We start from the raw sequence: 12,696 nt of genomic DNA, 5'->3' as shown, positions 1-12,696 counted from the left end.
TCTGTGTGGTTCTCTCTCTCTCTCTCTTTCTCTCTCTCTCTCTCTCTCTCTCTCTCTCTCTCTCTTTCTGCCCCTTGCCTGCTCGCGCCATCTCTCTCAAAATGAATCAACTATTAAAAAGATATTTTAAAAAACGAGACTTGAAACTAGCAGAAGGCAAATCCTTTAGACCTTTGAAGCCACTGTATTGTGTATGTGAAGGGTTTTAAAATAAACCTTAAGCAAGTTTACCAGAAATTTTCCCATATGGTAAGAAGTCTTTCTTCCTTGGATGGAAATACAGATTTATAAATCTGGTGAGACTCATAGAGGTTGATTATTACTATGGAATGAGACAAAAGGGTTACCACGTTTTTTCCCTTTAAGGTAAAAAACAAAATTTCTCACCTATTTATAATTCTAGCCTACTGTTTTTCAGTAAGATATCCTTTAGGCTTTCAAGAGATCTAGTTAATAAAGATGTTAAAATTATCATGTTTGCTATTTCGAACATATGATTTGGAAGAATAGAATTTCCTAGGAAATAATGAATTGTTTTCTTCAGCTCAAACAAACAACCAAAAACGTACCATTTAAAAGTTCTGGCTGTTACTTTTCTATCCAAGGACGAGGAGTTATCTCTGCCTTGGTCTGCATGTAATGAATTCTTTCTTTGTTTTAAATGCAAATGCTCTTATTGAAGCTATTCAAGATATTTAGAGATTTTTGCCTTTGTTTCCTCCGTCTCATTAATGTCATTCCCTGAAGATACAGATTTCTCTCCCGATTAACCTGGAATAACTGTCTTCTGCATTTTTACCTTTGCCAGGAACAGAATTAGCTGTGTGCCTGGTAGTGACACTCTGCTTGTCCCTCACCCCCGTTTCTGCAAGCCATGAAGGTTTAAAGCCTCACGTGTATCATTTAAAATCCCTGCAGTTCAGTCTTCCAATGTTGCGGGCATTTGAATCTGTAAAGTTTTAAATCCAGATTTTTGTCAGTTTGGGGTTTGCATCCCGCTGGGGACTGTCTGGGCACCCTAATAAAGCCACTTTGCTGTTTTCAGGCAGCTCTGTGTCCTAAGGAGTAATCCCTGCAGTAAAAGTCCTTTGCCTCAGACCACAGTGCAAGTGCGAAACATCATTTTAAATTTCGTCCATGATCTAGCAAGCTTAGCCTCTGCGTTACTAGACTTTTTTCTTTAGCCTCTGTGTTACTAGATTGTTTTAAAGGAATAGTGGTGGGGGGTGGGGGGGACTTTAAAAGGGGAAATGGGTAGCGTTTTGACTTATTTAAAAAATTAAACTACAGCTTTTAAATGAAACCTCGCTCACTGCTGTGCCTCCTTAACAAAATCTACAAAGATCTGCGTCAAGCTAAAACTAGACATGTGATTGGTGGCATGGACACTTACCACCGTCTTTTCCACACAGTGTCCTGAGGTCTTGTTAGGGAGGGGGCTACAAAGAGACGTTCATGTAAATGTGTGTGTGTGTGTGTGCGCGCACACGCGCGCGCTTGTGCATCTTTAACATAAGAGCCATAGGACAATAAAAATAGCCAAATCAATGAATGGCAAGATATTTCGATCTTCATAAGCATCACAATTGATAGACTGAAAAATGTTCCAATTCATTTTTGCCGTTTATCAGCTGGATTTTTGTCCTGTTGGCTCTAAATGTGGGGGTTGGAGGGGAGACAATTCACCTCCAGGCTGTCTGTTTCCAGCAGCAGCAGCAGGACAGGCCTATCCCCTGATGGATTCACTTCTGGTTGTTCACAGGTCAGAAGGCGTTTGCTTATGACTCAGAAGCTGCTGGATTAAATGAAGTCTTTAGTCAGGAACGTATTTCTCAAAAGCCAACCGCACACTTTGAAGCCCCGTTCCCCAGCCTAAGGTGGGGGTGGGAATCCCAGCCGTCCCTCGGCTGGGAAGGCAGACGGAGCCATTTTTCCCTGTTCCTTGTGGCGTTCCTGACACACTGAGCGGGGTGGACCCCTTTGGGAATGCTTGTTAAGGGGTGTCGTGCTCCGGGAGCGAATGCATACAGGTGGGAGAGTGAGTGGCAAGAAGCATTTCGGAAATAGCACTCTTCAGATGGAAATGAGGCTTAACAAGGGAGCGAGGGCATTGCCCAAAGGTGAAGACTTGCCGAAGACACGTAATGAATCTCTCCCTGGTTTGGCAGGGGATCCCATTGCCCCGGCCCCTAAGCCTTGAAAGGTAACGGACACTCTATCACTGTTGTTTTAAGGCAAGCATGTCAGTGTGAAAGGCGGATATAGAGGAAGTCAGACTCATCAGAATTTTGCACGAGTTGTTACACAAGGCCAGTGATACAGTAAATATGTCCCCTAAATGCCTTGCTGTGGCGCATCTGTTTCGGTGGGATTTCTCGTACTTTGTTGACATCCCATCCCAGACAGATTATATGATGCAAAACAGTGGAAATGATCTCACGTCACCCTGAATCTCAACCCCCTATTCTCTCGTCATTCTCTTGAAACTTTATGCTCATTTTTATAAATTGATTGTACTTTAATTTAAGCTCATCCTGTAAATTGAAGCTTTACCGCTTGGTGCCAACCATTCAACTCCCCAACGTACACACAGGAAGACTGGGAAGTAGGAAGAGTAAAGGAAACTCAGTTTTGTCAGGTTAACATTTTGGAGGGAGGTCGGTATATGTGAAGTAGGCGGTGAGTTCAAATCTGGGCCATTTGGTTTCCAACCGATTTGTCTGGAAAAGAAAAATCCGTTACATTTGAAATGAGTGTTAGTGTGAGCTGGGAACAGGTTCTGCGTCCTCTCACCCCCTCCCCCCAGTGCAAAGTTCAGCGTCTTCTCCCCCTGTCTGAAGTAAGAACGTTGCATTTACAGAAGGAACAAAAGCTGCGTGGCCTTGTGTGTTTACTCAGTCATTCTCTCTTTCACTCTTAACTGGTTTATGCCACAAACTTTGCCAGACACTGAGGCTATTCCAATGGCTGGGACAGTCCTCATATTTCCTTCCCTGGACTCTTTTCATCTACTTGGCATTCTAAAATACAGCACTTCCTGGGGCGCCTGGGTGGCTCACTTGGTTAAGCATCTGACTTTGGCTCAGGTTATGATCTCACGGTTCACGAGTCTGAGCCCCGCCTCTGCTGACAGCTCAGAGCCTGGAGCCTGCTTCAGATTCTGTGTCTCCCTTTTTCTGCCCCTCACCCGCTCATGCTCTCTCTCTCCCTATATAGCAAAAATAAATAAAAACATTTAAAAGTTTAAGAAAACCATAAAATAAAATACAGTACTTCTCATTCATGTTCCTGCTGCCTAAAAACAGATTCTCAAACTCCAGCAATAGTGCATTACTCAACGCTCTGTAACTCAGTGCGGAAAACGCTCTCACCCTCTCCAGCCAATGACTGACACTTCTGCGCTCCTGTTGTCTTAGCAGTTTGAGATCTTGGAACGTCACTGACATTGTAAGAGGAGCGCAGAGGGTGACCATGAGCATGAGCATTGCGTTAGGCAAATAACAGGCACATGTGTGAAAAGCAGGCACCACGCTGCAGCCCTGGGCACCCAGTGAGTATATTGTCTCTCACGGAAATACATTCATCAAACACCAGGCATCAAAGAGCTATTGAGAATCTTCTGCGTTTCACTTTCAAGTATGTGATGCAGTAAAACGCTATTCCCGGTGTCGGGCTTTCTAAGAGAAAAATAAGAAGGAGGTTGGCTTCCTGAAGAACTTTCTGAGCCTGTGTTTTGAGTTGAGCAGGGTGCTGGGTGTACAGTAGGTGAGGAAAGAGTGGAGCAGAAGCCAATGAATTATTTAGTACCCGGTAGGCTCCTTTCCTATAGCCTATGACACACACCTTTTCAATTCAAGACCTTTATTCAAAGGGCTTGGCCAAGTGGGTTTCTGGTCCAGATGAGTCTTTTTCTAGGTGCAGTCTAGATGTCTTTCCATCTATAAATTAAGGAAATATGTAGAAAAGTGAATTAATATTTCATGTCGTATCTATTTCATATATGACACAGCCCTAACCTTTACAGTAAGGTAGGCTTTGTGGTTATCTCCCTGTTGGAAGCTTCTGATTTTTTTATGCAACAGAAAGAAAGAGTTTGTGATTCAAGTGAATGAGCATCAATTACCCCTGTCACCTTGTTGGATGATTTGGAGAGAGTCTTTTAGCTATTAGCAGGCTATTAGCATAACAGGCATTAAAATGATTAAAATATCAGTGATTACTTCAATCCCTAGGGCTATAAAAAGGTTCTTTTACAAAGTGCATAATATAAAAGAAACAGGTAGTTCATTTGAGGGGATCCATCTGCCTTTGTTCCCAAAGATTCTCTTGGCTCCTCGTGGAAACCGTAACATGATAAGGCCCACATTTCTATTCTTAGATAGTTTTCTCAAGGGGATGGCCAAGCACTTGGGAAGGAGCACTGAGCTAGGAGTCCAGGTTCCCATGTGAACCTGTCCCTGATTGGTTGTATCCGTTTTCCAACCTGTGTGAGCCTTCTTCTAAAGATGGGAGATTTCCTTTGTACTATCTCAATCATTTTTGTGAGATTGAAATGCTGTGGAGTGTGTAGACACTCAAGCTGTGGGTTGGAAGTCAAGGGTACATTGCAGTATGTTGTAAGGCTTTCTGGTAGATTATTGGGTTCAGTTAAAGGTTCTCTGTGATGCAGCCAAGAAAAATAAAACCAAAAGGCAGCCTCAGAGCACAGTAAATGCAAGTTACAATTATGTGATTAAGCCGTGGCTGCGAGGTCCATGGTTTACCTTGTGCAGGTCCCACTAACTTATCCAGCCGCCCCCCCCCCCACTTTTTTTTTTTTTAGGACTATAACTTGTTTCTTTAAGTCTTCTCAGTGTTCTGGGCGTTCAGTCTCATTTTGCTACTCTTCAGAAGTAGTCTCCCAGTTTATCATCCCCTAGAACTCTTCCCCTTCTTAGTTTTAGCAGCATAAACTTCACGTGGCCGACTTGCATATAAGATGGAAAGAATCAAGGGACAGGATCATGATGTATAGTTCTCTAAGTGAATGTATGTATGTACCCCAAAGGAATTCTGCAGCTCTACAGTTTTCTCCAATTCTGATTGTTACATACGCTTTACAATTCCAGAGTTCTACAAATCTGTACGTTATCTAGAAAGAACCTTCATGACCATGTATGTGCCTTTTGCTGCTTAATATTAGCCTTTTCTCTTTTGTAGAAGGAAAAACTAATGTATCTATTTGTAACTAACTTCTTTCTTGTGAAGCCAGCACTTCAGAAATCTTCCATACCTCCTATAATTGAACACGGGGTCCAAAGAGACTGTGCTGTTTCTAAGCCACACATTGACAGCTTTAGGTTTTGAGCCGAGACCCCAAACTGTGTGGTTAATGGAGAACAGTGTGATTCAGTGAGAGAGTTCCTGGTGGGGACAGGTGGAGACGAAAGACTGCCATGGCGGGGCTGGCCGGAGCCATCCGAGATGGCCCTAAGAGTAAGGCTCGAAGGTGGAAGTGATCCTTCAGAACTGAGGCCTCAGCCTGCCCAGCACTGATTCTGTTCCAATGACTGATGACCAAGGGAGCGTTCTTCCAGGAAACTGGGGGTGTCATTTGAAAGGAGACAGTCTATGTGGGTGGATGCCAGCTTGGGGGCCTTGCAGGGTATGTCTGAAGTTAGGGGTGCATAAAGGCAGTGGCTGGCAGTGCAGGTGACCCCGATGGGCACCACCTCTTTGCTGGCCATGCCTAGAGGCTGGGAAGCAATAGCGGCTGTTGACCCAGAATCCCGCTGGTAGGAAACCACTCCAGGCATCAGGAAGCAGGGAGAGTGCTGATGGGCGCGGATGCAAGGAAGTCAGTGAGCATCCCTTGCCCTGAAATTAGCCATCCCAGGAAGTCACCACCATGCCAAGTTCAGAAGGACAAGGAATAGCATTCTTCAGAGGAAAGCAGTAAAATGTAGGATCCTCCGAGGGCTCCAGCAAGTGGAATTACAAAAAACTACGGTTTTGTAGTATTACGTTTTCAGCGAGCACAGTTTTTATGACTATTTTGGTCCAAAGAATGTTTTGCCTTCCGGGATGTACTACAGAGCGATATTAGGACCAGAAAAGTTACTGGCTAGACAAGCAATGTTAAAATTTGTATTTATTTTTGACCCTGACGTGGAGCATGTATTGATCTTTACCCGGCATGTTAATCAGAGGCAGAAGCAGGTGACATGAACATTTGTATTTGAACAATGAGGAAATCGATACGCTTCCATGTAAGTGATCCCACAGCCTTCCTTCTCTAACATCTTCGAGTGTCTCCTCGTTCACAAGCAGACTGTGCAAAGTGTGCCAGGAGCTAGAAATACACTTCACATCCATGGACTTGATTTGGTGCGTGTCAAAAGCGAGCCAAGGGCATTTATCGGTGAGGTCTGAATTTGTACCCTAATACAGGAAAGCTAAACAAACAAACAAAAATGTTTCAGTTACGCACAAGACTAACAGCTCACTTTCTGGGGAATGCCTTTTTGTGTGGGGTCTTTTTGCATTTGGTCACTTTGGGGTTCAGTGGGTCTTTACTTAGTGGTTAGAAATACGTGCTGCGTGCCCCTTCACACAGCACCAGGCTTGATGCTCCAGAGGAGTGGGGACCTCGCGCCTGGTGTCCCGCACTATCTCCCCATGGACACAAAAGGAGCGCGTGCAGGGACAGGTGCAGATGTGGATGGTGTGCCCGTACTCACCGCTGCAGCAGGACCTCTGATGTAAGCCAGTAGGCAATTCTTACTTGAGATCTCTTCCCACCTCCCCAAACCTTGGTTGAATTTTCTATACATGTCCCTCCAGACACTGCTTTTATAGAGAGAGCAGAACTGTGCTTGACTAGGTCTGATAATATGGAGAAATTAGTGGTATTTATTTGATACCTTAGTCCCAGAAGCGAACAAAGCAGAAACCTAAGGTGTGTAAAAGCAGTTGTTATAAAAGTGTCGCGTACTAACAAAATTCATTTTGATTTTCAACTAAAGCTGTTTTTTTAAATACCTGATTTGTATTAGGGCAAAAGTATACTAGTTTTTAGCATCAAAAAGGTCATTTGCATATGATATCATGCAAGAGGTTGGAAATGAAATAACTCCACCTCGAAACCCCCCTCAACCTCATGCGTTTGCACGCGCTTGGGTCTGCACTGTCTAAAATATTAGCCACGATTATGCATTTGTGTAATGTTTTCGCTCGAAGATTCAAGAGAAATTACAATGTCTCATTAAAGACTGCAGTCTATGAGTGTGAATTAAATATTCCACACTCCTCGGCCATCTGTCTTCTTTTTGCTTCTTTTTCCTTTGAAGCCAGCCCAGTAAACTTAGACGCTGGAAAGACACATTGCCCTTTGGTCCACAAGACTCAAGGTTCATGTGCCTTTCATTTTCGATATAACTCCAGGACCTTTAACTTGGGCAGGTCTCCCTCCTCTTGGGGTTCACAACTGCAGCACTTGAGACACCTGAATATCAAATGACTTGCTTAGAGCACCAGATAGGGCCAGAGACAAGAGTAGGTTTTCTTGAGGTTTTGATATGACCATAACATCCCACCTTTATGATTTCTAATTAGGTTGTTGGTTGTACGGGTGAATCACTAATCAAGGGGATATGTCCTCTGGTGAAGTAGACAAACACTTGGAAAGAGCAAATCCATGAGTAAAAATTGCAGAGCCTTGCCATTTTATAAAAGAATAGTAATAGCACCGCAATCCAGTGTAAATCTGGACTTACTGTACTCGACCAGTAATTTAACTAACATATTCAGTAAATCCAGAGTAGTTTAAACTTGCCCAGGTAAGAGATGAATTTTGCTTTGGGAGAAGGAGAGTTTGGATGAAATATGATGTGAAGTTTAATGAAACAGGTGTTAAGTGTCTCTTTCCAATGGCTTGTTCAGTCTACTTCTCTCCTCAAAGGGAAACATCAGTGTCCATGTGGTTTTCCAAGCCAAAAAGCAGGCCACTGGTTTTGATCCCTACCTGGTTCTTCCTCCCAGGCTCTAAGTACTATTGACTTGACAGGTGAGCAGTAACTTTCATCCAGGAGTGCTGTGGAGAAGAATAAAGCCATTCTGTCCCCAGCCCTCTGTGTGAGGCCGGCCCCCCTCTCCTACCTCCTGCCCCCCACCCCAGAAATTCAGGATCTCCTCTGTAACCCAAGAGTTTGAGTTTGAGTTGAATAAGGATGTCTGGAAAGAAAACGATTATCAAGGTATGATTGACATAACCAAGCTGTACACGTCTAACGCATACAGCTTAGGGAGTCTGGAGATGAGTAGACACCCATGCAGCTATCATCACAATCAACACCATAAACCTATCCATCGCCTCCAAAGGTTTCTTCCCATCCCGCACACGTATGTGCACGTCTCTTGATGTAGACCTTTCTTCACTCCCTACACTGAGCACTCTGTGGACCTTTTCATCTGGTTTTATGTATCTTTTAGTTCTGGAGATTTTCCTATATTGTTTCTTAATCATTTCCTCCCCACCTCTCTCTCTCTTTTCTCTTTCTGGCACCTCTGTGAGGTAGATGTTAGACTTTTTGGATTGACCTTTAATTTTCATATGCTTGCTTTCTGGTAACATTTTGGGAGGTCGCCTCAGTCTCCCTTACACATGTCTTCGTGGACTTTATTATTTTGTTTTTTGGGTTTTTTTTTTTAAATAGTTTATTGTCAAGTTGGTTTCTGTGTAACACCCAGTGCTCATCCCCACAAGTGCCCTCCTCCATGCCCATCACCCCCCTTCCCCTCTCCCCTACCCCTATCAGCCCTCAGTTTGTTCTCAACATTCAGGATTCTCTCACGGTTTGCCTCTCTCCCTCTCCCCAACTATTTTTCCCCTTCTCCTCCGCCATGGTCCTCTGTTAAGTTCCTCCTAATCCTCCTATACGTCGAAATATATGGTATCTTTCCTTCTCTGCCTGATTTATTTCGCTCAGCATAACACCCTCAGGTTCCATCCATGTTGCTACAAATGGCCAGATTTCATTCTGAATTTTAGCTGTCATGTTTTTATATTTCAGAAGTTCCTCCTTCACAAAGGATATGGTTGGTCAGTGAGCCTCACACAGGGTGATTGGGTGGATTACATTGGGGTGATCAGCATTCTGAAGCTGGGTTTGGAGGAAGAAGAAATGACTGTGGGTCTCATTTTCCAGTGAGGTTTTCACTTAACCTTTTGTTTTCCTCCATACTTTCCTTGGTGTCTGGATCCCTCAGGGGCCCTTCCCTCCACCATTGCTCCTGCCCCCTAGAGGCAGGGGTGGTAATTGCCTGAATGGACCCGGAGCCGCCTAGTGTCAAACTTTTCTGTTTAGTCTCCTAAATAACCTCCACCTCTTACACATTCTCTCTCACTCTTGCCTCCTGGGATGCCTGATGCTCACTGTCCCTGCACCTGTTCAGGGCTGTGGGAGGGGAATGGTCTCGTCTCTCCTTGTCTCCCCCTGCACACCCTTGGGTTTTGCCTTCCTCTGCTCCATGAAACCATTAGCACTGTTCCATTGGCCCGTCATCTTTGATGGCTGGATTTTAGAGTTTTAGTTGTCTCAGCGATTGTAGATGGGCACGTTTGTTTCTATTTCCTGCTCTCTTTGTTCTTGTATTATGATTTGGACAAGGGGCTAGAACGTTCCTCTCCCATCCTGAGAATGGAGGTCTCCTGTTTTTAAAGAACCACACGTTACCCTGATAGATTTCTCAGAGGGCGAATAGTAGCAAGTTTTTATATTGAGCCTGGAATGTCTGGGGAGAGGCACCCACCCAGGCTTCCTGTGTCCTTGCCGAACTGCACCAGTTGGTTTGACGGGCCAACTTCGGTCAAGTTAATAGTACTGTGTGCGCTGTGTAATTAGCAAAAAACTCGAGGGATGCCTCGCTTAAACCATATGTCGAGGCTGACAGGTCCTGAACGGTCATTCAAGCACACGGGAGAGCATCCCAGGGGATGACATTCTGGGAGCTAGCACGCTAGTGGAAGACAGCGACTGTGGTATTAGGAGCCACGCGGTGACAGGACGGGCACACGGGCTACCCCTTGACCGTGACAGCATCGACCAACTTTGCTTTTCACCATTCTCAGACTCCATAGAAAAGTGACCTGCAACTAATTCCTGGTCCTATAACTGTGCTTCTCTTGAATCTGTTCAGATTGTATACGAGGCATTTTTTGCCTGTGAAAGTGTCTTTATTGCCTGTGTTCACTGTGCATGATGCCACACGTGCAAATTGATTAATGATAGATTCAAGCCTGAAAAGTTTGTGAATGACGTAGAGAGACAGGATATATGCATGAAATGCCTAATGCAATATCTGCCAATTAACCCGAGCCACTGGTGTGCTACTGGATCCTACTGGTTCATACTGGAGCATTGATACAGGCGCCAGAAGCCAGGGATGCTCCTGAGGGCACAGCTCTCCTTCCTCCTCTGTGAGCTGCCAGTTCCAGGCTGAGCCTCCCTCCCTACTTACCCGCTCTTCTTGGCCCCACAGAGGGTGTTCGGAGCTCTGCCGGATCCCCATGGTGGAGTATAAACTCGACAGTGAAGGCACCCCCTGCGAGTACAAAACTCCCTTCCGGAGGAACACCACGTGGCACCGCGTGCCCACGCCCGCCCTGCAGCCCCTGTCCAGGGCCTCCCCGGTCCCCGGCACGCCCGACCGCCTGCAGTGCCAGCAGCTGCTACAGCAGGCACAGGCTGCCATTCCTCGGAGCACCTCCTTCGACCGGAAGCTGCCGGATGGCACGAGGTAACGCAGGGACCCTTGCCCCAGGGACAGCCCTCCTCAAACTCTGGGCTAGAACTTGACATTCCAGGGAGGGACTTTTTCTTTGGCTTGATCGCTTCTGATTTGGCTCGTTCTGAGCAAGCTGGAAGGCCCTGGATGCGGTGGTGCCTACGATCTGTCCCCACCCCTTGCCCAGCGCGGGTGCCGATGACGCGCTGGTCCTGCCCCAGATGCACCCACCGGTTCTGCGATCTCCTCTCTCGGTCCTGGTCCTCCTCTCACCTTGCCCCCTACACCATCCGGGGCAAGATACCCGAGAAAGTATTCTCCACGAACCTCTAGATAGAGTGTAAGCAGTTTTAAGTATAAATAAAACTGCAAAATCAGCGACTAAATCCCATCTTCCGGATGTGTCTGGTATTTTAAGAGGTCCCGAGGTCAGTAGCACGTCTTCACTCATTCCTCTTATTTTAAGCAAATTGAATTAAATGTAAAGTTAATTTTTCGATGACAGAACGCAAGTGTTTAAAGGTTCAATACTGTGGCATTAGAAGCTGGTGAGAATTCTTAGGTGCATCACACGCATTAGGGAGGTTTAAGCGAACAAAGAGGTAAATTTCTTTCTGTTGTTACAGCAGTTAATTTCTCCTGCTTTAGTTTTCATTTTCTCGTAACTTATGGGCCACGGAGAGGAGCAGCGTGTTGGGCTCTGATATCTAACAGAGCGTTGGAGGCAAAAAACGCGGCGCCCAGCTAATGACCTCATGTCCACCTCAGCCTGTTCCTCACACCCTCCCCTGCCCAATTTCCTCATCTGAAAAATAAACTTAGTAATAATAGAGGACCTTGTCAGGGCATTATGAGGATTGAATCAGTCAATATTTGCAAAATGCTTAGAACCCTTCCTGGCACGTAGTAAGCCTATGTAAGTATTAATGATAATTAGTAAGATTAAAACATGAGGTCTTTCTCCAGTTTATTCTTTATATAAGATTGAATGCAGAAACGATGTTCCTTTAACTTAGCATTAAATTATCTTGGCTCTGGGTCTCCTCACTCGGATGTCTGCGGAGTTTATAAACTCCCCCCTTCAAAGAAGCGCACATAGGTAGCCCAGGTTAAAGGGCAGCATGTGGAAAGGAAGGGGTCTGCAGAGCCTCCCTTATTAATGCAGAATTTAGTAAATTATAGGGAAAAAACCTGGAGCATTCTAGCAGCAAAACGGAAACCCATCAAGCACATCTTTATCAAGTGAGTTCTCACAGGTAGTACTTATCTTTGTGTATCTGAAGTAAATAGGATTGCATTCAACAGATGTATGAAAATAAATGGCTTTGACAGCTTAGGGCTTTCCCTCCACATTGGTTTCAAATATAGGACCAGAATGTGCCTGGCATTAAGTTTTATAAAACAAGTTGTGGTAGGTAATGTTTTCATAATTCTGTGTTCGTGGGGTTTGTTTGCTGCCCCTCCATATTTCGCTGGAATCATTACCTGCGCTTTAAGTTGTCAGGTGGTGAAGGCTTATTCCTGCCACGACTCCGTCCTGTAATAAATGGCCACCTGATGCCTCTGACCCCACCAGCTCTTGGAGTATGTGCTTGTGCTTTATCCTGTTTCACACTGCAATGCGGATTTCTTCCTTCATCGTTGTAAAATCAGTTTATTTGTAAAGCCGACTGGGCCGGGTCACCAGGTTGGCCACTCTACAGGCCCCGCGGTGCCCCGTTAATAATTCCAGTTCGTATTTCAGAAGTTCGCCCAGCAACCAGTCTTCCTCCAGCGACCCCGGGCCTGGCGGCAGTGGACCCTGGAGACCGCAGACGGCGTATGACGGGTACTGCTCAGTCTTACCTCATTGCTGGCCCCTGGGTGGGACCCGGTCTGTGACTCCCTGAAGCCTTTACTGTGTGCCCACTATATATGAGGCCACTGGACGGC

The 12,696-nt window shown here is 45.3% G+C and overlaps 1 protein-coding gene across 4 annotated transcripts in view; it reads left to right on the top strand.

Annotated features, from left to right (window-relative positions):
- The window catches only part of SIPA1L2 (signal induced proliferation associated 1 like 2), a 177,764-nt gene that overhangs the window by 121,666 nt on the left and 43,402 nt on the right, over positions 1-12,696 (top strand). For all 4 annotated transcript variants that reach the window (XM_077751641.1, XM_077751640.1, XM_077751638.1 and 1 more), the window contains exons 10-11: positions 10,519-10,776; positions 12,509-12,592. In XM_077751641.1, coding sequence (XP_077607767.1) covers positions 10,519-10,776; positions 12,509-12,592 — 342 coding nt within the window. The remainder of the gene's footprint in view (positions 1-10,518; positions 10,777-12,508; positions 12,593-12,696) is intronic.

This window comes from Crocuta crocuta, unplaced genomic scaffold (genome assembly GCF_008692635.1).
Source record: "Crocuta crocuta isolate KB4526 unplaced genomic scaffold, BGI_CrCroc_1.0 scaffold59, whole genome shotgun sequence".
Taxonomy (NCBI): domain Eukaryota; kingdom Metazoa; phylum Chordata; class Mammalia; order Carnivora; family Hyaenidae; genus Crocuta; species Crocuta crocuta.
The sequence above is the reverse complement of the archived record's forward strand: the minus strand, read 5'-3'. Positions and strand labels throughout refer to the sequence as shown.